Consider the following 23142-nt stretch of genomic DNA (forward strand, 5'->3'; position numbering starts at 1 on the left):
ATCTCTGGAAGGGAAGCACAGGGCGGGCACAGGGCATGGCATGGAAAGCACAGCTCACCCAACCTCAGGCACAGGCTCTTCCCAGCTCCTACCTCRGATTTTAGACTGATTCACATCAGTTCTGAGGGTTTTATCCATCCCTCAGCAGAGCTGTCAGTGAATGGAACAGCAGAGACACCTCACCTGTGCACAGGTGAGACACAAAGCCTTTTGTCAGCACATGCAGTGTCCCTGGGCAGTGGTGCTGGCAGGATCAGGGATCAGGGATGTTCCACATTCCTGGCTAACAGAGCTGCTCCCTCAGGGCCCCAGGCAGAAGGTGAGATGGGGATTGTAGGATTTGGGTGGCAAAGTCAGGCAAACCAAGAGGGGACAGGACCTAAACCCATCCCACTCGTGAGTTTTTCCAGGAAAAGGGGATTTTCCATGCCAGGAGGGTGCAGCTGCACAGCYCCAACTTCAAACAAAGCTACAGCTGTCTCCAAAGTGACCCTCTCTGTGCCCTTGGATAAGACACTGCACATTAATGCCTGCAAATCTGATTATTCCAAGGCTCTTACTGTCCACACTCAACCAAACCAGGATAAAGTATTTGTGCTCCTTCCTCAGGAAAGTTTCCAAGATGATAGAAAAAACATCTTGTGAATTATTGCAGAATTGAGTATCTCTTATTCTTAGAGCCTTTAAGGGAAAGCCAGGAGCTCAGGTGCTGCCCCAAAGGCCCACAGAACCCGGTGACAGCACCGAGGACGCAGAGAAGCAGCCAAGGGGACAAGGGGTGCTGAGGGCTGGGGTTTATTGGCTATCTTTAGCAGCAAAACAGTGTTCTTAAATACAGGGGTAAAATCCAAATTCCTCTTTTAGTGCCAAGGAAAGGGGGCAGGGCTGGCTCCCAGCCCTGGTGCACTCTCCAGCTCAGGGGATTCTATGTGATGACGGTGGGCCCCGAGCGGCCGGTTCGTTCGTGGAGCTGGGAAAGTTTCAGTGCAATGGAAATGAGAGGGGCCAGCATCACCTGCAGGGAGGAAAGAGAGGGCTCAGACCCCTGGAGMAGCACCCACAGCCTTCCCTCAGCACCCAGGGCACCCAGAGCTCAGCTCTCCTGGCTCCTGGAGCTCTGGCAGCTTTGGGCCCGTGACCATTCCCTATTGAGGGCTCAGCCTCTCTCTGAGGGAAGARCCTTTTCCTGASATCCAACTAAAATCTAARTATAAGAGGATTCTTTTCCTCCCATGCCCACAAGAGCTCAGCAGCATTTGTRAATGATGCAGAACATGTACTGAACTCAGTACAGATCAGGCACAGCTGATCCTGTGACCCCAGTTATTTGTTTTGAACCAGCCAGGGAAACTCCTGTGCTGCTGTGAAGGATTCCCAGTGACACTTGCTCTATGCTGAGAATTTTAAAAATAAACCCATTTACACTGGGATGGCAGACACCAAARCCTTGCTGCCCAAATTCCTGGCAGCTTCACACTGCTCCAAGCAAAGCAGGGCTGAGAATGGCTCAGCTCCGGGAGGCAGCAGTGAGGCACAGCACTCACCTGCGGGTCCTGGTTTATCTTCTGAGCGTCCTTCTCGTAGCTGTCGATGTAGAGGCGCACGGTGGCGCCMGCGCTGCCGGTGCCGCTCAGCCGGAAGATGATGCGGGAGCCGTCGGAGAAGATGAGCCGCAAACCCTGCTCGGAACGGGAACGGGAGGGAAGGGGCTCTCAGCTACATGCTCTGGGCTAGCCAAGGSATTTTCCATGATTCCCATGGGAATACGCTTGGCTTGCACCATCCCTGCCCTCCAGAGAGCTGCAGAAGGCTCTTGTGTTAACCGAATAATTRATTAATTAATTAATGTCCATCCTAACCCACCCTGGAGAGCTCCTGAAGGAAGAGCCAGGGACCGCCTTCCACACACAGCATTCCCAACCACTGGACCTCCATGCAAAAAGAACATGGAGAAAACACTCCCAGCTGTGCCCACCTGGTTCCTGGAGACGCTGCCATCCACGGGATCGTTGTACTCGAAGTTGTCAGCTTTCTCCACCGTGTAGACTTTGTCCCCACTCGACAGCTGCTTGCCCACGAAGGAGCGGTCGAACATCACCGCCTCCAAATCCTTCATCATTTTGTTGGCAGCCTCTGCATCCACCTCCTCATAGTCATACCTGCAGCCAGCACCATGCACGGGGTGAGGGAGGGGAGATGCAATGAGTTGGGATGGTTTGGGTGCTTTCTTTGAGCTCTCTGGGTGTTCTCTGCTCCCATAGTGGAGGAGAGAACAGGCAGAAAAGGCACATTAAAGCACCAGAATGGTTTTTCCAGAGAAGCTCAAAATCCTTGGAAGTGTCCAAGGCCAGGYTGGACAGGGCTTGGATCAGTCTGGGAYAGTGGGAGGCATCCCTGCCCATGGAAGAGATATCAKATATTAGGAAAAAGTTTTTTACAGAAACAGTGATAAAACATAWGAATGGGCTGCCTGGGGAGGTGGTGGARTCACCTTCCCTGGATGTGTTTAAAACCAGATTGGATGTGGCCCTTGGTGCCACGGTTCAGTTGAGGCGTTGGGCATGGGTTGGACTGGAAGACCTTGAAGGTCTCTTCCCTGGTGATTCTGTGATTCTGTGAATGGGATGGGCTTTAAGGTCCCCCCCAACCCAACACTGTGGGATTCCATGAGAAGAGAGGAGGATCCGTGTGCAGCCCTGCAGCTCCATCCACCCCAATCCTTGGGACACAGCACAGCTTTTCCCAGGCTGYGGTGCCAGGAGACAAAACACCAAGTTCTGTCTCACAGCGAGTGTCACCCAGGGCCAAGCTCCAAACAATTGCCAAGAATTCCCTGCAGTTCTGCCCCCAGCACCACAGCAGCTCCCTCACGGTGACTGTGAACACCCCCAGTGCATCCCACAGCAAACAGCAGCTGTGAGGGAAACACCCAGGGCCAGTTTTGATGACCCTGCCCGGATAGGAGAGGCAGCAGAGGGTGGCTGGAGCACACCCAGGAGGATCCCAGACTCGGCATTCCCAGTGCCAGCAGGATTGGTGCCGCTCTGACCCGCTCCCCCAGCAGGGCTCCCAGCACAGACAATGCCAGGTTCAGAGACAATGCCAGGTTCAGAGACAATGCCAGGTTTAGAGCCCCTTGCCCACCTGGTGAAGAAGTTCCTGCCATACTTCTGCCAGTGCTCCTTCATGATGTCCTCCACGCTCTGCTTGCGGGCAGCCAGGATGGAGAGCCAGGCCAGCACTGCCCACAGCCCGTCCTTCTCCCGGATGTGGTCGGAGCCTGTGGGAGCCACAGCACTGACAATTCAAGCTCCTCTCACCCCTCAGTCCCCTCCTTGGCTCCTCTCCTCCACCCCCTGGCAGCTCCACAAATGGGAAGTGCTCCCAGAGCTCCATCCYGGCTGCATGGTTCAGGTCAGGATCTCATCTGCTCCGTCTGCAGCTCAAATAAAACACTTGGTGTTTTTAACCCACACACGCTCATTGTTCACACATCCTTAACTCTGTTCCCAAGGAAGGAATGGGGAATGCACAGTAAAAAGGGCATTAAATTTAAAAAAAGTGGTAAATGCAAASGAGCAGCTCGGGGACAACATCRACATCCTCAGCAGCTCTCGTGTCCYRTCTGCCAAGGAGCACCCTGGGGTCAAATCCTGGCCCAGCACCAAGGGAATGCCAGTCCTCCTGCAGAACCAAACCCTAATCATGTCAAAATCACCCCAGAATGGGGAGAGGAGCAGCAGGGCGGGAAGAGGCTCCATCCACCTGCAGASACCAGGARAKCCTCCAGCCTGTGCTCWCTGGGGGCTGGGAGAGCCCCTCTCMGCTGGAGATTCACAGGATCCCAAACCGGGCCAGGCTAGAAGGGACCGCAGGGGGCAGCTGGTCCAACCTCCCTGCTCCAGCAGGGCCATCCCAGAGCAYCAGRCACAGGATTGTGACCAGGTTTATGACTGTCTCCAGTRAGGGACACTCCACACCCSTYTGGCTTTTTCCTCTCATTCAGGTGGGATTTCCTGGGCCTCAGTTTGTGCCTGTTGCACCTTTTTCTGGACTGGGGTCTGGCACTGCATGGAGAGCAGGAAGCAGTCAGAGCCAGCCCAGTCTTGTCCTGGAAGCACGCTGGGATCACACAGCACTGACCCCTTGGAAACCTGAGAGGGGCTGGACATTACACAGCCCCAAATTAAATGGGATCAGAGGGCTCAGAAAGGGCCCAGCCCACACTCAGTGCCTCTGGTGTGTGAGTTCAGCCCTCTGCCTCACAGATGCAAMGTTTTCTCCTTCCTGCTCTGGAAAAACTCCAAACAGGTATTAAAGAAATCCCAGGAGCACTCAGAGCTGCCATATCACCCTCTGAAGGAGTGCCAGAGTGGGAATCCTCTGGGAAAGGGCTGGGGGCAGGGCAGGGTTATATGGCTTTGCACAAATCCCACCATTGTGGACGTGGCCATAAATCCTCCCCATGGTCCCTCACAGTGGAGAGCTGGGCAGAGCTGATGGAGAGGAATGCTGAATAAACACCAGTYCCACGTGATGGATCAGCTTCTGGCTGCAACCAAACACCCAAGGAAGCGAGCAGGAATTCTGTCATGTCGCATTACCCTAATTGCTGCTGGGCTGCAGCCCCACCAGCTCATGGTTTGTTTCCATTTTTATCGGGGCTGTTTGGCTGCTCCTTCACCTCTCTCYCCTTCAACATTCCCACTCTGCCCAGCTCCAAACAACTCCTCATTAACTTCCTATCAACCAGCCTTCCTCACCCCTTTCCATTCCCTTTTCCTCCCTAAGTGCATTCACCAGACAGACAAACCCCTTTACATTATGGGGGAATGCAGCACTCCTGGGCCTCTTCCCAATCTGCTCCCCCAAATTTTTCAGCTCCCAGCCACTCGGATGTGTTGCTGCCTGGCCAAAATCCCAAACCTGTCTCTCAGCCCTGCTGTCACCGGAATCACTCTGATTTGGGAGGCAATCCCTTACCTGCTGGGTGATGGAGAGAAACTGAGCTTGTTACTYGTACAATCAAAAGTGGAAACAGTTTTGGGGAGCTGTTTAACTTCATCTGAGAAGCTAAATTTGAGACCATCATTTGAGACCATCAGCAGCTCCAAGAATGTGGTTTTATTTATTTCCTGAAGCACAGTGCCCTGTCATGAGCCAAGGTCCAGGATATAAACTCAGCACACGCTGAAACCACTCAGGGCAAAACTCCAGAATTTTTCTTCACTCACCATTTACTTCAGGATTTCTTTACAGAAATACCGGGTTTCCTGAAATTCCTCTCCCAACCCACAGCAAAATCCCAATSCTGCATATCAGAGTAATATCTGACTGCAAAAATATTGCCTCTGAGGGCTGCTCAGCCCCACAGCAACCTGCTCCCACCCAGAGCTGTGATCCCATTTCCTCAGCCACAGGAAAGCTGGGATAATGCTTTCCTGTCAAGCTGTGCATCCCACAAAGCCCTTCACTCCWGATATTTGGAGATTTAAGGCACCCACACACAGGTTAAAAGGTTTTTCTGGGGTGGTGGAATGAAAACATGTGAGGTTTGAGTAAGAAATTCCCTCTTGTGTATCCCACCAGAGATCCTCAGAGAGCAGGAAAAGCAACATCTCAGGGACAACTCAGAGCACATAAAACTCAGCCTTTGTGCAGGAATCAGGGGCTGGAAGGTCCAATTTCCACATTTTTATTTTCATTAAGCCCCATGGGAGATGCTGGTGTGAGCTCAGAACTGCAGAGATCTCCTGGGAATGCTGAGTGTTCCCAGCACCCTGTTCCACCCTGCAGCAAACCCTGCTCCCCTCAGCTTCCCTGCACACCCCCTGYAAATTCCTGCTGATGCTCACTTTGTTTCTCAGTAACCCAATAACTCGCTCAGACTCTTCAAAGTGCTAATTTAAACTTTATAAATCATACCTTGTTTTCAGAGCAGGAAAATGAGGGCCCTATTAAGCTCTGAGATTTAATAGTGACCTGAAACCTTCCCTAATAAAACTCCGTGCTCCAAACCGTATTTCTTCCCACAAATGAAAACACTGAGAAGGTTTTCCTGGCCACCAAGAGTTGAAAAATACATTTAGCATTGCACTTAATCCCCACAGACTCAGTGACCAGGCTACTAAAGAGGCCCCCAAACTTCCTGCCTATCTCCACTTGCCTTCCTGGAGAAATGGAGGAGAACCAGCTCCTGCCTCACAAAACCTTTAAATTGTGCTCATTTCCACACTGATTCTTTCAAGCATTTTTAAAAAATTTTAGTATTTTACAACCACAGATAGAAGAGAAATCCCAAGCTTTAAAAGAACAAGGAATCACCATTATTGGGGATGCTGACTTACCAGTCCCAAAACTTTCCTCTCCACACAGAGACAGTTTGTTTGCATCCATCAGGTTTCCAAAGAATTTCCATCCCGTTGGAGTCTCATACAAAGCAATCTTTGTAGCCTGGGCCACCCTGCCAAGGTAAAAAAGACAAGTCACATCCCTGAAATCTCGGTGGTCCTGTGAGAAATGGGATCAGCATCTGTCCTGATCCCATGGGAAATGGGATCAACATCTCTGCTGGATGCCACTGAAGGCAGGGAATGCCACAGCTTTGGTAMAATCCCTCCATTTCATCCCAGGGTGACATTTGGGATGTGCATTTCAAGAACAGATASAAACATGCAGCCCTTCAAAGCGATTTTAACTTGCAGATCTCAAAGCATTTCACCAAAAAAGGGTCACTATCAAATTTAAGGGAAAAAAATGGGTGGGGAGAGTAATTTGTTTGGGTTTATGTGTAAGGGAAGAGCAAGCCAAGAGCTTCATGTCCCCAGGCAGATTGAACCCATCACACCTCACTGCTCCCTGGCACTGCCTCGCTGCTCCCCGGTCTGAGCACATGGAACAAATCTCTGAAATCCCAAAAAAGGGCAGCCCCAACCTTGGCAGGACCCCCTGCTGTCCACCCTGTGAGTGTTACCTGTCGAGGGCACCACTGGTGGGCATGCTGCGGGCAAAGCCACGCACGCCGGTCTGCTGGAAGTATGGGATGCTGAAGATGTTGGCGGCGATGACGGCCACCGAGTCGGAGGGGTTGACGAAGAAGCCGTGTTTGCCCAGAATCATGTTGCGATCCTGGGGAGACAGGACAGGCACAGCTCAGCTCCATCTCAGCTCCCTGCTCAGCTCCATCTCATCTCCCTGCTCAGCTCCATCTCAGCTCCCATCTCAGCTCCATCTCATCTCCCTGCTCAGCTCCATCTCATCTCCCTGCTCAGCTCCATCTCATCTCCCTGCTCAGCTCCCATCTCATCTCCCTGCTCAGCTCCATCTCATCTCCCTGCTCAGCTCCATCTCCTCTCCCTGCTCAGCTCCATCTCATCTCCCTGCTCAGCTCCATCTCATCTCCCTGCTCAGCTCCCATCTCATCTCCCTGCTCAGCTCCATCTCAGCTCCATCTCAGCTCCCTGCTCAGCTCCATCTCATCTCCCTGCTCAGCTCCATCTCAGCTCCATCTCATCTCCCTGCTCAGCTCCATCTCATCTCCCTGCTCAGCTCCATCTCAGCTCCATCTCATCTCCCTGCTCAGCTCCATCTCAGCTTCCATCTCAGCTCCATCTCATCTCCCTGCTCATCTCCCATCTCAGCTCCATCTCAGCTCCCATCTCATCTCCCTGCTCAGCTCCATCTCCGCTCCATCTCAGCTCCCTGCTCCGCTCCCTGCTCATCTCCCTTCTCATTTCCCTGCTCAGCTCCATCTCATCTCCCTGCTCATCCCGCATCTCATCTCCCATCTCATCCCCCATCTCAGCTCCCTGCTCATCTCTCTGCTCAGCTCCATCTCATCTCCCATCTCATCTTTCTGCTCAGCTCCATCTCATCTCCCTGCTCAGCTCCATCTCATCTGCCTGCTCAGCTCCCATCTCAGCTCCCTGCTCAGCTCAGCAACCCAACAATTCCCAGAGAGTTTCGAGAATAAATACAGAGCTTTGAGAAAGTTAAAACAGCAGCACTTGGAGAGTGTTTCACCTTCCTGCTGATTTTTCACAKATTTAAAGTTATTTAAGTACAGTTCGGGGTTATTGACACAGCAGCCCACTATTGCAAACTGCAGCCAGTGCTTCACTCCACTCATGATTACAGAGKGGAGAGGGAGAGAAAAGGGGCAGCTCAGTGCCCCAGAGCTGGTTAGGGGGAAAGAAGGGGAGYTCAGAGCAGCTCCTTTACCCCATCTCCATCAAAGGCAGCTCCAAAGTCGTACTCTCCCGTCTTCATGGTCTGCACCAGGTCGGCAGCGTAGGTGAGGTTGGGGTCGGGGTGGTGGCCCCCAAAGTCCTCCAGGGGGGTGCAGTTCACAGCTGAATTGGCTGGGGCTCCCAGCTCCTCACACAGGATCTTCTTCACGTAAGGGCCCACCACTGCCTCAGCAAAACACACACAGGATGGAGTCAGCTCTGCCCTGGGGCAGCTCCGCACCAAGCACGGCAGTGCCCATCGAGGGCTGCTTGTTTTGGGGTGCTTTAGGAGCTCACATCAAAATCTTTATATATATATATATTTTTTTTTTAAATGCATTTTTATATATATTTTTGTATTTTTTTAATATATATTTGTACAGATATATACTCCTTGACTGGCTACTGATAATTGAAATTAAGCAAGTGGCATCTTYTTAAAGTTTCAAATTCCAAAGTAAACTTTATTTGGAACCTCAGAATAATTGTCTCAACTCTGCAAATTAAAATTAATATTTAATGTTGCACTGCTACTGTCACAAAAAACCTACTTGTTTTGATAAAGACACTGATTTATCTCAAAGTGTGTAATATATATACAATGTATGTGCATATATACGTATTATATATATTATATATATACACTATATATATGTATAATATATATATTTTTATATCTATATATCTTTAAATATAAATATAAATATATTTTAAATGTAAATATATTTTTAATATAAATATAAATCCATTTTAATTTTTTTTTTTCATATATATATCCCTGTATATATACCCATTCCTGAAAGCATCCCAGCCCAGGCTGGATGGGACTTGGGACAACCTGGGACATTGGAAAATGTCCCTGTCCATGGCAGGGGGTGGAAGATGAGTTTTAAGGTCCTTTCCAACCTAAATCATTCCAGAATTCCATGAAACATTTCACAAAATCCTAGAGGGGTTTGGCTTGGAAGGGGCCTTAAAGATCAGCTCATTCCAACCCCAAAACAACGCCAAATAACATCACACATAAAAAGTTTGCTCACAGTGTGCTACAAACCAAAAATTAAACTTGGAAAATAAAATTCCAGAGARAATCTTCCTGTCTGAAGAAGAAAATCCCCAAGCACACCTGACCCTGCAGTGCCCCAAGCCCCACATACCCCCGTGCATGGCATCAATGCGAATCTTCAGGTGGTTCTTCCCTGAGAGCAGCTCCTTCAAGGCATTGAAATCAAAAATATTCCTCAGCATGTTGGCGTAGGCTTCTACAGAATCCACAATTTCCACTGGRAAAGAGAAGGGAACAGCCAGGAGATGGTAAAAAAATTCTTGCAGTGTTTTGAARAAGTCTTCTTTTAATGTATTTTCATGTTTCACTGCTGACTAACAGAAGTCACCTGTGAAATGCAAAAGTTTTCCCACTCACAGGAACAACTTTTATATGTGAAACCATGGGAAAAATCAGTTGTGAGATGAAACTCTGTAATTTTTACTCTGGAAAATGCACCTTAACTGCATTTTTCTGTTTTTAAGTACATGCTTACCTTGCAGGTGAAACCTGCAAGCCTTTGATTTTAGGGAAATTTGATGGATCAAGATTTTGTTACTGAATAAAAACTTTTATAGATGGAAAATTATATAAATCAAAATCAACAAATAAATAAATTGCCAGATGCAATGTCCTTTTTTGGATTATGCAACAGATGAGGAGAGATCAGAATGGCCACAGAAACACCACAATTCCTCACCCTTGCCATGAGAGAAAACACTTTTTTACCTGTAAATGGCTTAAATTTGTTCTCCAAGTCAAACTGCTGTTTCCCAATGGTGCCCAAATCCACCTGGAGATCCGGGCAGATYGCGTATTCCTCGATTTTCTTGCTGATCTGGAAAATTTTATCCGTGATGCCTTCAGGAGCAGGACCTGGAAGGTGAAATGGGAAAGGGAAGGAGTTAAAGAAGCCAACTGCAAAAAGAGTGAATTGCAGGGATACAGCAAAGAGCTGGGCTGGGAATATCCCCCTGGGATATGAACTGAGAAATTGGGATCCTCAGGGTGGACACAAGAAATAAATAATAAATAAAATAATAAATAAAAAAATTAAGCGGTTAAGATGAGTCAAGCAGCCTGACCTCCATTGGCAATGTTGGGGTGGACATGAGAAACAAAGAATAAATAAAATAATAAATTAAAAAATAAGAAATAATATATAAAAAATAAAGCAGATAAGCCGAGTGGCCGGACCTCCATTGGCAATGTTGGGGTGGATATGAGAAACAAAGAATAAACAAAATAATAAATAATAAATTTTAAAAAATATATAAAAAGTAAAGCAGATAAGATGAGCCGAGTGGCCAGACCTCCATTGGCAATGTTGGGGTGGAAACAAAGAATAAACAAAATAATAAATAATAAATAATAAATTTTAAAAAAGAAAAAAAAAAGTAAAGCAGATAAGGTGAGCCGAGTGGCCGGACCTCCATTGACAATGTTGGGGTGGATGTGAGAAATAAAAGATAAACAAAATAATAAATAATAAATTTTAAAAAATAAATAAAAAGGTAAAGCAGATAAGATGAGCCGAGTGGCCAGATCTCCATTGGCAATGTTGGGGTGGAAACAAAGAATAAACAAAACAATAAATAATAAATAATAAATTTTTAAAAAGGAAAAAAAAAGTAAAGCAGATAAGGTGAGCCGAGTGGCCGGACCTCCATTGACAATGTTGGGTGGATATGCGAAACAAAGAATAAACAAAACAATAAATAATAAATAATAAATTTTTAAAAATAAATGAAAAGTAAAGCAGATAAGGTGAGCCGAGTGTCCTGACCTCCATTGGCAATGTTGGGGTGGATATGAAAAACAAAGAATAAACAAAATAATAAATAATAAATTTTAACAAGAAATAAAAATAAAGCAGATAAGGTGAGCCGAGTGTCTTGACCTCCATTGGCAATGTTGGGGTGGAAACAAAGAATAAACAAAATAATAAATAATAAATAATGAATTTTAACAAGAAATAAAAATAAATCAGATAAGAGGAGCTGAGTGTCCTGACCTCCATTGGCAATGTTGAATTTGATGCCGAAGTCGCCGTTGGGCCCGCCGGGGTTGTGGCTGGCGGTCAGGATGATGCCCCCGATGGCTTTGATCTTGCGGATGATGCAGGACACGGCCGGCGTGGACAGGATCCCGTTCTGCCCGATCACCAGGCGGCCAATCTGAGAGGGGAGAGCAGAACARACCTGCTGTGAGACCAAACCCCAAATCCAGCACAAACCCCAAACCTGGTGACCAGTAAATCACACCCCATTCCTGCCAAAGCTGCCCGTGGTGCATCCAACCCCRCTCTTTTTGGAGCATTTTCCTCCAGGAATGCCGGACATGGATGCACTGAGCTCTCCACAGGCATTAAACACAATCAAAACCCAACTCCTCTGGCTGAGGCCTCAAAATTCACCTTCAAAACACACAACAGGACAGAGAGAAGCCAAAAAACCCACAAAACTTGACCATCATGGGAGCAGCTGCAGAGTCTTCCTCACGCACACCTCTTTCCCATAAATTCAGGGCTATCACTGAGATTGGATATTGGATCCAGAGCAATGTGCTGAGCAATGCCAGAATCAGAATTTCTTTGCTGGAACACCCCAGGAGGTGGATACCTTCTGGAAGAGCTCCTTCCCACTGCCCCACAGCGAGGTGGGATTTAAGCCACAGCAGCAGCTGAGAGGGTCAGACCCATAGCAGGCTGGGAAAAGAGAAAGGATTTCACTCAATCCCAAGCTGGAATCAAGAGGAGCATTCCCAGCCCRTGGTGGGTGCTGAGCCAAGGGCACGGGATGGCTGTGATTCCTGACCCCTGGCACTGCTGGGTGCTAAGCCCTGACCATCAGTTGTGACACAGCTGTCACAGCCCRGCTGCTGGCGGAGCTGCACCTCCAGCAAATCCCAGCAGAAATGKGAAAAAGCATTTTCCAAACCCAAAAGGAGGGTCCTGCCTCCCGCTGGCCACAGCAGCTCATCCCGGAGCCCTCGTTGTGCCCACCCACCCAGTGCCCACTCATTTATTGCACCTCATGTCTCATCTGAACCAGGGTTTGGATTTTTCCCTCTTCTCACACACACCTTGCCTGTGCTTTATTCCACCCTCCAAACCTTGCTCCTTTGGTTTCCCTGAGAATCCATGTGATATTTAGGAAYCTCCTCTCCAAAACCTCCCCAATTTCCCTCAGAGGAAAATTTCCCCCTGTGCATCAGCGCCCTGCAGGCAGCCCTGGGAATGCTGCAGAGCAAGGGCAAACAAGAGATTTTCTCTGTCCAAGCAGGCAGCAGCTTCAGGAGAATAAATAATARTAAAAATTAAAAATATATATTTTTATATGAATATAATGCATGGATGAACACATCAAATCCCCTGTTCCTGCCCTGCACACCTGGCCTGCAGCTTTTCCCCACAGCAAGGAAGAAAGGAGCAAACACTCCTCTCCCTGTGAGCTGCTCCATGATTTGGGTCCTCCTTGGCTTCCAGAGGCTCTCAGCTGCCATCCCCACCCATCCAACACCAAATCCTTCATGGTAACCTCTGGAGAAGCTGTTCAGTGTAACCGAGTGCTGAGAAATTCCCACTTCATCCTTTTCGAGTGTGTGGAATTTCTCATGAGGAAAACCCAAGGCTGAAACTCCTTTCACAGAATTCTCAGAACAAACCCACTTTGTGCAGCACATTTGGGTCACAGAACCATCCAGGAAACTCTTCCACCAAGATGATTTTACTGAAAACCCCATTAGGATGCATGCAGGGAATAAAGGGGCTCCTGCAGCCCCTCCTGCCCCCAGGAACACTGGAAATTCCAGGCCATTCCATACCTGGGCCCAGTGCTGGAGAGAAAAATCTCAGCTGGAAGATGAGTCTGATCTCTCCCTCATCAGCAGGAGATTTGTGCTGGTATCAGGCTCTCTGTGCATCTTTTCCATCTCTCTGTGCACCTTTTTTTTTTTTCCATCTCTGTGCACCTTTTCCAGCTTTGTGGACCTTTTCTAGCTCTCTGTGCACCTTTTCTAGCTCTCTGTGCACCTTTCTCTGCTCACTGTGCACCTTTTCCTTCTCTTTGTGTACCTTTTCCAGCTCTCTGTGCACCTTTCCCTGCTCTCTGTGCACCTTTTCCTTCTCTTTGTGCACCTTTTCCTGCTCTCTATGCACCTTTTCCAGCTTTGTGCACCTTTTCCTGCTCTCTGTGCACCTTTTCCAGCTCTCTGTGCACCTTTTCCAGCTTTGTGCACCTTTTCCAGCTCTTCTGCCCAGCCCATACACAGATTTCAAAGGAAGACATTAATTTGCAATGCCAGAACATCTTTTGCCCCCCAAGACAGAAAACATGCCGATTTTCAAAATAAATGAACAGAACTCTCTCCTTCTATTCTCCCAYTCACTATTAATTACACTGTTCAAGTCAAGTTTTTCATCAAACAAATTCCTCAAATCCAAGTCCCTCTGCACTACGAAATCCAGGACAGACAAGAGTTTTTTCTTCTCCAAAAGCAGAAGGAAACAAAGACAAAAGTCCCATGCATGAACCAATGACCCACCACAAACACAGGAGCCTCTTGCTCTGCTTCCAAAACACAGAATTGCAGCCCAGCTGAGATCCCTGTAAAGGYTGTCACTCACTTGCTGTCACTCTCATATCAATTTTCAAAGGCTCCCTGAGCATTTATCCCACAGCCACAGTTTACACCTGGYGAGGAAGGCAAAGCCCGGTTGTTTCTTTGCCTCTCTGGTGCCTCTCCCTGTTACTTTGTTTCTGAAGAGTTCTATTCTCATGGAAAGACTGAAAAATCCACCAAAGCACAAAACAAGAACACAAAACCCCCAAGCAGAATTTATTCCCCTTTCTCCACGTGTATTCTCTGCCCAGCTGCATCACTTAAGAGTGAAAAAACAGGAATTTTTGTACTCTCAAACTGATTTGCCATTTAAAACAGCACTGTTAGCAGCTGAACAAAGCCTTTGGGGAAATTAAATCTCTCAGTGCCTAATTTCTGATGGATTTCTGCATCTCTCAGCCACACCCCGCAGGAATTGAGGCATTTAAYGTTTACCAACCCCGTTGGCAGCAGCCATTTGGACAATCAGTTCCACTGCAGACTTATTGAGGTACCTCCCATCGCCTCCGACAACCAGAGAGGCTCCTTGGCGATCCCTTAGGTCTATGGAAAAAAATATACTCTGGATGAAATTCTGCAAATAGTTCAGCTTGGATTCAAAGTAAAAGGTCTTCCTCCGTAAGCCGCTGGTTCCCGGTTTCTGGTCGTTGTAAGGAGCCGTCGGCACCGTCAGCAGGGGCAGGGGAGCGCCTTCCATGTCCTTTTTTCACATTGAAAAACCAAAATTTTCCCAAATTAACCCCCAATCTTGCCACAGCAATGGCCCACCTAGRAGACAGGAGTTCAGGGGGGCTGTTGAACGCCCAAAAATAGCTCCTTGGACCTTCTGTAAGCGAAACCGYGTCCTCGCACTTGCGGCGGGGGATCAATGTCACGGAGAACGCGCGGTTCCACGCTGCTGTCACTTGCTGCAAGGCTGGAAAAGGAATCCCGTCCTCTCTGTCATCTCCTGGTTGCTGCAGGCACTGCTCCCAACCATCCCATKGAGCTCAATCCCGTGGATCTCCCTGGGATGGGGAGGTGGGAGCAGCCCGGCCCAGCTTGGATGCGCCGCTCCGGCGTTTTTGCGGATCCGCAGGGCACACCAGGGCTGCGGAGGAAAACTTCCAGCAGGATCCTGCTGCAGCTATTTTGCAAAGTCTGGTGAGTTAAAGGTCACTCTTAAAATGGAAGGGAAGGGATCTGTTACCTCCCGTTTGCTCATGCGACTCCTGCCGTGACAACCTGGCTTCCCACGGCTYCCTCAAACCCAGGGGGATTTTCCAGAGGGAACAGCGGGGCAGCCTTGGGCTGGAAAGCCTCAGGAGCCTCAAATGAATACCCTCAGCAATTCTAACCCAGGTTAGAAACATAAAAAACTCTCAAATGTTTTGGAAAACTGCATCACATAATGCTGTTCACTGTGGTACAGCCTGAACACAAAGAGAAGAGATAAAGGTAATGAGAAACTGCTAGGAAGCTTCATCTCCCCAAGAATGGGAAGTGAAGGAAGGAAAGTTGGGGAATCTCCATCCCTGGAAGTGTCCAAGGTTGGAAGGGGCTTGGAGCACCCTGGGACAGTGGGAGCTGTCCCTGCCCAGGGAATGGGATGGGCTTTAAGGTCCCTTCCAGCCCAAACCATTCCATGATTCTAAATCCGWCTTTCCTCTAAATCTCTTCAGCAATGCTCAGAGTCCTCAATTTACAGATATTGCTGGASGAATTAAACAACAAACACTTGGTAATGACTCTGTTTATCCCACTATTAAAAGCAGGAAAAAGGTGCCTGTACAGAGCTGGATGATCTCAGAGATGAAGGTGCTCAGGGACTCTGTCCTGAGGTGCTGATTCTGTCCTTACTCCAATAATTTATAGATTTCCTTCYAAGGGTGAYCACAGAATCATAAAWGTTGGAAAAGYYCTYTGAGATAATCCAGGTAAGCCATTAACCCAGCATTAAAATYCACCACTGACCACGTCCCCAAGATCCTGTTTTATCAAAACAGAGTTGGATCATTTCTGTGAACCTACACAGCTTTTACCCCRACAGTGCCATTGCCTGGGATACACAGCCAGAAACAGCTGCTGTGGGTTTTATCCACCCACACTACTCCAGCCTCCTGCAGCTCCCTTTATTCCCATGCAAAGGCCCAGGTTTCCCTCTAGTGGCACAGACCCCAAAATCCAACTCCCAAAATGACCCYTGGCAGGAAAAAGCCTAAGCAAGCTCTTTGCTCAAGATGAAGTGGCTGCCCTGGGAAATGCCGTGGCATTAAGTGACAGGAGGAGGGCACAGGCCACCCCCAGCTCCCGTGACTGCACAYGGGATGCACATGGATTCACTGGCAGGAAAAAGGTCTGGGGAGGGCTGGAATTTGTGTGTAAGGAAGTGCATGTGGAGCAGACAGGAATCAAACGAAAGGCAGCAGGGGAGGAGGGTCATTCATGCATGTTTATGCACAGAAAGTAAAACACGTTCTGCCAAATTAAATATAAAATAGTGCATGAAAGGCACAGGGACAAGGACTGACATGCCAACCCCATTCTCAGGGTGCTCACCTGCTCCCAGGGCTTTCCTGCACCACAGTTTGGGAGAAACTAAATCACCAAAACCCAGCTAGTGAGGGCTGGGGAGGGGTTGGGAATCACACGGCTGCCAGAGGTGCAAAATGTCACCGAAGGTGGGTGCTGAGCACCTTTGCATTGGGGCAGGGACGGGGGAAAGGTCATTTGATCCCTGATCTGGGAGGCCTTGCTGGGGTGAGTGATCACCACAAATCACTCAGAGGGTCACCTGCTCCATCCCCAGAATTCAGCAGGTCTCCTCTGCAAGCTGATCTTGTTCCTGCAATCCTTTTCTCCAGGTAAGACCTGCCAGGGCACGATCAGCCCTGCAGCTGGAAGAACTTCCCTACAATTTGCAGGATATCTTCCTCGCTGTGAAATCCTCCTGAGCTGACAGCAAACAGGGAGATCATAATCCTCTTCCTGACAGTGCCTCACTAAAAAAAAATCTGGCTTTAGGGTCTGAGAGCCCTCTCTGCCACAGCATACAGCCCCAATCTCCTGAGCTTTTCCTTCTGGTCCTGGTTCCTCGGTCTCTTATTCCCCTCTGCCAACCTGGTGAGGGAATATCCTTCTCCCAGTCTGATTAGGGAATGTCCCTCTGCCAGCCTGGCACAGACAGGGACATTTTCTGACCCAGGTCCCCTTTTRCTGTCCTGCACTTCACACACACAGGAACAGTCAAACAGAGTTAAAACTCCAAACTGACTGCTGTCTTTAATGATAAAAAGACAAACAAGATGATTCTGAGAGGACTTAGTGAAATATTGCAGAGCCCCAGCTCCTCCCTTGGCTCAATTTCATGGTCCCCACCCATTCCCTCTTCCCCAGCTGTGCCATCTTTTTTGGGAGACAGAGCCTTCTTCATGTGGAGTTTTCCCCAAACCTGGGACCAAGATTAGGGTAAGAGCCAGGCTCTTCCAGCCCCTTGCTCTGACACAAACCCACCTTTCCTCCAAGCTGCAATTCTATATTTTGGCATTCAGGCAACAGAACTAATTGTGRGGGGACCCCACTGTGCCAGACTGAGCAGTAATTCCCTGTTCCCATTCCCTGCCACACCCCTGGATCAGGCTGCTCCAAGGTCCAGGATGACCTCTCCTCCTCTTCTCCTCTCCTTCCCATTCCTCTCCAGGTCTTTGTCCCCATTTAGGGGACACATAAAGCCAAGATCCCCTCTGTGGGGCTGGGTTTGGCTGCAAGCTTCCTTTTCCAGCATTGCAGGGGTTTTCGACAGCTACCAGCTGGTGACAGAGATCTCCTTCTGCTCCTTTTCTGTGGGCAGGCAGTCACTCAATATGAAATCCCAGGCAACAAATGGAGTGAAAACACTTTCCACTTTCATTGTGACTCTCCTTTYAGACAGAATCCCATTCCCTTAATTCCTGCCCTCAGAAAAGCTCCAGTCCCTGTGCTGTCCCTGCACATTGGCCATAAGAGGGTGCCAAGAGCCCTGGAAAACCCTACAGAGCAGCTGCCAAACCCTGGCACTTCGTGCCCGAGGATGACTCTGGTCTGGGCAGCCACTGCTGTGAGTGACATTTGGTAATGCCAGGACAAGGAAAATAAACAGACTGCAAGGTGGTGGTGTTAGTCACACAAGGAGTGCTGCTCCAACTGAAAAACAATGGTTTCTATTAAGAATTAATTAAAAATCTGAGTTTGGAAGTCGCTGTGGAGATTCCAGAGGGAAAATGAGATATTTGGCACCATCTCGACAGCACAAGTGAATCAGTCCAGAATGAGGAGCCTGTTCTATTCCTGCTCCAGCTAAAAACAAAAGTTAGGAGGCAGACAGGAGGGGTCTGACCAGGCTGGGAATGAGCCCCCATCCCCAGGTTTGTCCCACTGGCAGGGGCTGAACTTTCCTTTGCAAGGGACGCACACAGCAGGATGGAGAAACTCTCTGTYCAAAGGTCAGCTCCACAAAGCACACCCGAATCTGCATTTTATCTCTCCTGTCCTGCCCCTGCCCTGGAAAAGGGGAGGGATTCCAGCTGCATTTCCTGGCCCCGGCCTGCTGAGACACAACCTCTACTCCTGGATCCTCTTGGAAACCTGCACCTGAACTCAAAAACACCTTCCATTATTCCAGGGTGCTCCAGCCTGGCCTGGGCACTGCCAGGGATCCAGGRGCTGCTCTGGGCACCCTGTGCCAGTGCCTGTCCATCCTCACRRGGAGGAATTCCTTCCCTRCAGAWTGAYCTCARGCCATTCCTGATCCAGACTGGATCCTCTCTGAGGGCTTATGCCCCACTCAGGACTTGTGCTCCTGGTGAGACTTTATTTCCTGATTTTCACTTACAAAACCCTATTTTAAAATGGAGAAATTCTGCTTTTCTGGATGACTGGATGAYCCTTTACTCATCCCATCTTCAGCTCAGTGTTACTCTCCAACTTGTACTGCGAATATCTACATGAGTAGATATCTACATATTACATTTTTATTACTTCAGAATGCTTTCAACTTCTTACGAAGTTATTTCTGTTAATTTCTAAAATACACTCTAAATTATAAATAATCTACAAAAGCCTCTCATTTGAAGCATCAGTCGATATTTTGGCTGACTCAGGACCATGACAGGAGGACAAGGACTCCCCACAGAGCATATCTCAATCCTGGTGAGCTCGGATTTGGGATAACACACATGGACAGCAGCTCTCCAGCCCAGCTCCCTATCCCAAATTTTGCCTTGACAAAGGGAAGGTATTTCCATCCTGCTGCTCTGCCAGCCCAGGCCCAGCTGAGGTGGCTGCTTGTGCAGAGTCATTGTCCCAGGAGATTACAGTAAAACCTCTGGCAGGATGAATTTCAACTCTGCCTGCTGGATTTGCAGAGATTAACTGTAAAGCACCTTAGCTCTTGCTCTGAACTGGAGTTTCACAGTGCAGAGTTTAAAATTCCAAAGGGCCACTGAAACTGGACAACCTGACCACTTAATCACCTTCCACTGTAAACTGATAAGCCAATTAACTTTACAGGCAAAAAGAGCCTAAGCTGGTGTAAAAAGAGRCTGTGAGAGCTGCTGCAGCAGGGCTGCCTTCTAAAACCCACATCATCTGCAGCCAGGAAATATCTACAAGTGGTATTTATTTCCTCCCTTTAGCTATCACACCTCAATCTCCCCTCCTGCCTCCGAGGAAAACAGAAATAAAAGAAAGCCAGAAATCTAGGGTTTTCCTGTGGCCTGGAGGATCCAGCATCACCACATCTAACTCTGGTAACACTTTTGGAAGAACTTTCTTTATCATCATTTTATTTTGATGGTCATAGTCCCAGGAGCTTCTACTCAAAGGGAAGATCTCAGTGGGAAGTGCTCTGGGAGCTGTGGCAGAACAGCACAGAGAAAAGGGAAAATACCAAAGGAGAGCAATGGCAAATAAATGTGCCAGTTTAGAACACTTGGTTTCCCTGGAAAACTGAGGGGGGAAATGTTTAACAGCAGCCAAGCCASGAATCCAAACTTCCTGGGGGAGAGAACAGCATTTCAATAAAAGCTCTGTAAAACAAAAGCAGGTTTTATTTAACATGCAAAGCACAGCCTGGCACTCAAAAACACCTTCCAGCAAGAGGCCTTGGCGAGGCCACTTTGCAGCACTCAGGAAAGTGTTCAGTCAGGAAGGAACCAAGGGCACAGTAAATGTGTGGAAAAGCAGGTGACAGTGTCACTGAATCAACCTGGGGCTGGTTATATGATCATATCTGGATTTACAGTTTCATTTTGGACATAAAATTATTGCCCAGCCACAATTTGACTGATGTGTGATGTTCCAACAGGACCTGTGAATGTCTTGTTTGTGTAATTAAAGAGTCAGGCTCACCATGTGGGAATAATATCAAGGAAAGCTGGCACCTGGACCAAAACAAAACTGGATGCCAACTGGGAATAGCAAACAATCTCCACTTTGGTTTACTTACAGAAATGCAAACTTTCAAATAAGATAAACACCCCATAATCTCACAATGACAAMCTGAGTAGTTGCTAGTCAAAAATAAATACTTCGCTGCATATTAACCACTCCAAGGGCAGACAAAATTCAAACTCATTTTAGCATCTTTTCACATTGTGAAACTAAAGATGWTCAACACAACTTTTGAAGCATTCATCAATCACCTCCTAATCCCCAGGACCACAAATGCAGTTTTCCAGCAGTTTTCTTGGTATTATTCAGCTTTTCTGAGCATGAGGCCACAGTTTCCCCCCCAGACCTGGCTGCTGGAATCAGGACATGCTCAAGAATCCCAGCCCTTGGACAAACCCACAGTTGCAGGAACAGTTTCCATGTGAGTCCCCTGTTCTGCAGGGCACTTTCTTACCAGTTAACAGAAGTTGTCCATCCTTCTCTTCAAAAGGAAGGAAACTTCCACTTATTTCATATTTACTGTGAGGAAAGGATTTTCCTAAACTCTTACCAATCACCAGGGAACTGATATTTGGAATTACAGAGAAAGAGCATCCCTTAAACACTCCAAAATAAGAAGGCAATCACCCCAAAATTAATTAAACAACAGTGCTTTGTTTTTTGTTAAAGAAACTCTCTATTTTTAGTCACCTCATTTCTTGGCACCAGAGGGTTTTGCCACTCTTGAGTTTGGCACAGCAGTTCCTGTGCTGCCTTAGTTAGGCCAGTGCTGCTGAAATGGAGCAAATATCTGTAACCAAGTGAGTGCTGCTGAAATACAGCAAATATCTGTAACCAAGTCAGTGCTGCCCAAATGTAGCAAATATCTGTAACAAGTTTCCAGTGGCTCTGCCCTCTGCAGATCACCCTGTTGTACCTCTGGTTATTTATCCAGGCTTTAGTGCTGCTCATTTRCTACCTACATATTCTTCCACACGTTTCCTTTCCCCATCGCCCATTTTTCCTGTTTTTTCAGAACGTTTTCTGACTTTAGAGCCTGTTCTGTCCTAGCACTTTGGAATTTACACGGACAAAACGCTCCAAGGCAAATTCCTGCCGGCAAGGGCAGCCCTTGGGACYCGCTGCTGCAGCTCTGGCAGCGAGCTCAGCTCTGCACGTACGTGAGGGACTGCACGATCCAGGGGAGGATCCGAGACATTCCCGGCCCTCAGCCTTTCCCAAAACACCTCATCAGACCTCTACCCCCTGGTTTTTGCCTCTGGGATGGAGCTGAAGTGGAAATGATGGAGAACCTGGTGCCTGGAATGCTGCCACGTCCCACCAGGCCCTGGGTACACATCCTAAAATCTGCACAAACTAATGTTTTATCCCAGGGAAGAAGTTTCCCAGTCTGTTTATTCACAGATCCATAGGGATCCTGTCTGTSTGTGCACTCAGGTAGGAACTGTGTATTCCAACTCCAATCCCTTCCTGGAACAAATAAATAAACCAGTCCCTGCTGCTTTTCCAGCAGGGAAGGCAGCACCATCCATCACTTCCAGAGGTGTCCACAGTATCCAGGGATGCTGGGCTATGGAATCAAAGTTCAGCATCACAAAAGACAAATTTCTACGTGGTTTAACAATAATTCAAGCCAGTTATTTCCTTCTTTGTGTCCTAAGAAGGTAGCAACCCCAAATTACTATTTTTTTTTCCAAAGAAGTCAGATATTTACAGGCATTGAAGCACCTGGGAAGCTGAAACAGGTAACTCCACGGTTCTACCCTGATGTCCAACCCTAAGCACCCTTAGCCCCCTCTTTCCTTCATGATCCATGAGGAAGAATATTTGCTGCTGATGTTGGTGTGCTAGAAAGGGACAGTTTTCATTTGGAAAAGCACAAATGCAGGGAAAGAGAAAATGCGGGGAAAAGGCTCCCTTTGCAAACTTGGCTTCAGCACATCCCTTCCTACCAACATCACATTCACTGCTGGGATTCCCTCGGGCTACCCATCGACAGGACCAGGACACACGGTGGAATGAATCCCCCAGCAGTGAGATCCTTTCCAGCGCTGAGGAAGGGAACGCTGCTCCCTCCCAACACCTCACCCCCTGCCCGCCGTGCCACAGGTTTGTGTTTTAGCTGCAAACCCCAGCGAYAGCCAGGAGGAATAAGAGAAAAGTCGTGTTTGCTTCCACGCCTCCGCCCTGGCCAATGTCCACTCGCTCCCGCAGGCAGGGCAAGGCTCCTGGGGAGTTTTTCCTGCCTGACCCACCAGATTTCTCCTGGCTGTGCTCCGCCAGCCCCGTCAGCTCATCTGTCACTCACGCGTTACTTGCACGCCGCGGACACGCCGAGCGCCAGCGATTTCCGCCGGGGCTGTGTTGCCGCTGCCGGCCGGGCGGGAGCACAGCCCGGAGCCCCGGAGCCCCCGGTTCTTACCCCGTTGGCGGCGGCGATGCGGACGATCAGCTGGATGGCGTCCYTCATGTAGAAGCGGCCGTCTCCCCCCACCACCAGCGTGGCGTCCTGGCGCTCGGCGGGCGGCACGGTGGCCAGGATGCTCTGGATGAAGTTCTCGGTGTAGTTGGCATTGCTCTGGAAYACCGTCACCCGTTTGCGCAGCCCGCTGGTGCCCGGCTTCTGRTCGCCGTAGGGCTTGGTCTGCACGGTCACGATCCGCACCATGGCCGGCGCCGGGAGAGTTCCGGGAGCCGGGGGGGGACCGCGGCCGCCCCGGCCCCGCCGCCGCCACCGCCCTGCGACCGCCCCTTAAAGGCACCGCCCGCGCTGCCCGCCGGGCACGCACCGGCCACAGGCGACACCATCCGTGTCGTGCCCGCACAGCGCTGTCCTGG

General features: G+C 48.8%; 1 protein-coding gene across 3 annotated transcripts; it reads right to left on the bottom strand.

Annotated features, from left to right (window-relative positions):
- Positions 1–707: 707 nt before the first annotated feature.
- PGM1 (phosphoglucomutase 1) lies at positions 708–23033 on the bottom strand. 3 transcript variants are annotated; one of them, XM_057370377.1, is made up of 11 exons: positions 22727–23033; positions 11288–11450; positions 10003–10149; positions 9386–9511; positions 8221–8411; positions 6974–7128; positions 6348–6463; positions 3145–3280; positions 1976–2159; positions 1545–1679; positions 708–1015 (listed from the first exon to the last, which is right to left on the bottom strand). In XM_057370377.1, exons 1-11 carry the CDS (start codon positions 22970–22972, stop codon positions 926–928), a joined length of 1689 nt encoding a protein of 562 aa, XP_057226360.1. In that variant the 5' UTR covers positions 22973–23033; the 3' UTR covers positions 708–925. The 3 variants fall into 3 exon arrangements, with proteins under 3 accessions (XP_057226360.1, XP_057226361.1, XP_057226362.1); XM_057370378.1 differs by lacking the exons at positions 11288–11450; positions 22727–23033 and adding an exon at positions 10471–10481 and having other exon boundaries at positions 747–1015; XM_057370379.1 differs by lacking the exons at positions 11288–11450; positions 22727–23033 and adding an exon at positions 10359–10369 and having other exon boundaries at positions 747–1015.
- Positions 23034–23142: the final 109 nt, after the last annotated feature.

Source organism: Malurus melanocephalus, unplaced genomic scaffold, assembly GCF_030028575.1.
Source record: "Malurus melanocephalus ecotype Western Australia unplaced genomic scaffold, MMel_1.1 scaffold_125, whole genome shotgun sequence".
Classification (NCBI taxonomy): domain Eukaryota; kingdom Metazoa; phylum Chordata; class Aves; order Passeriformes; family Maluridae; genus Malurus; species Malurus melanocephalus.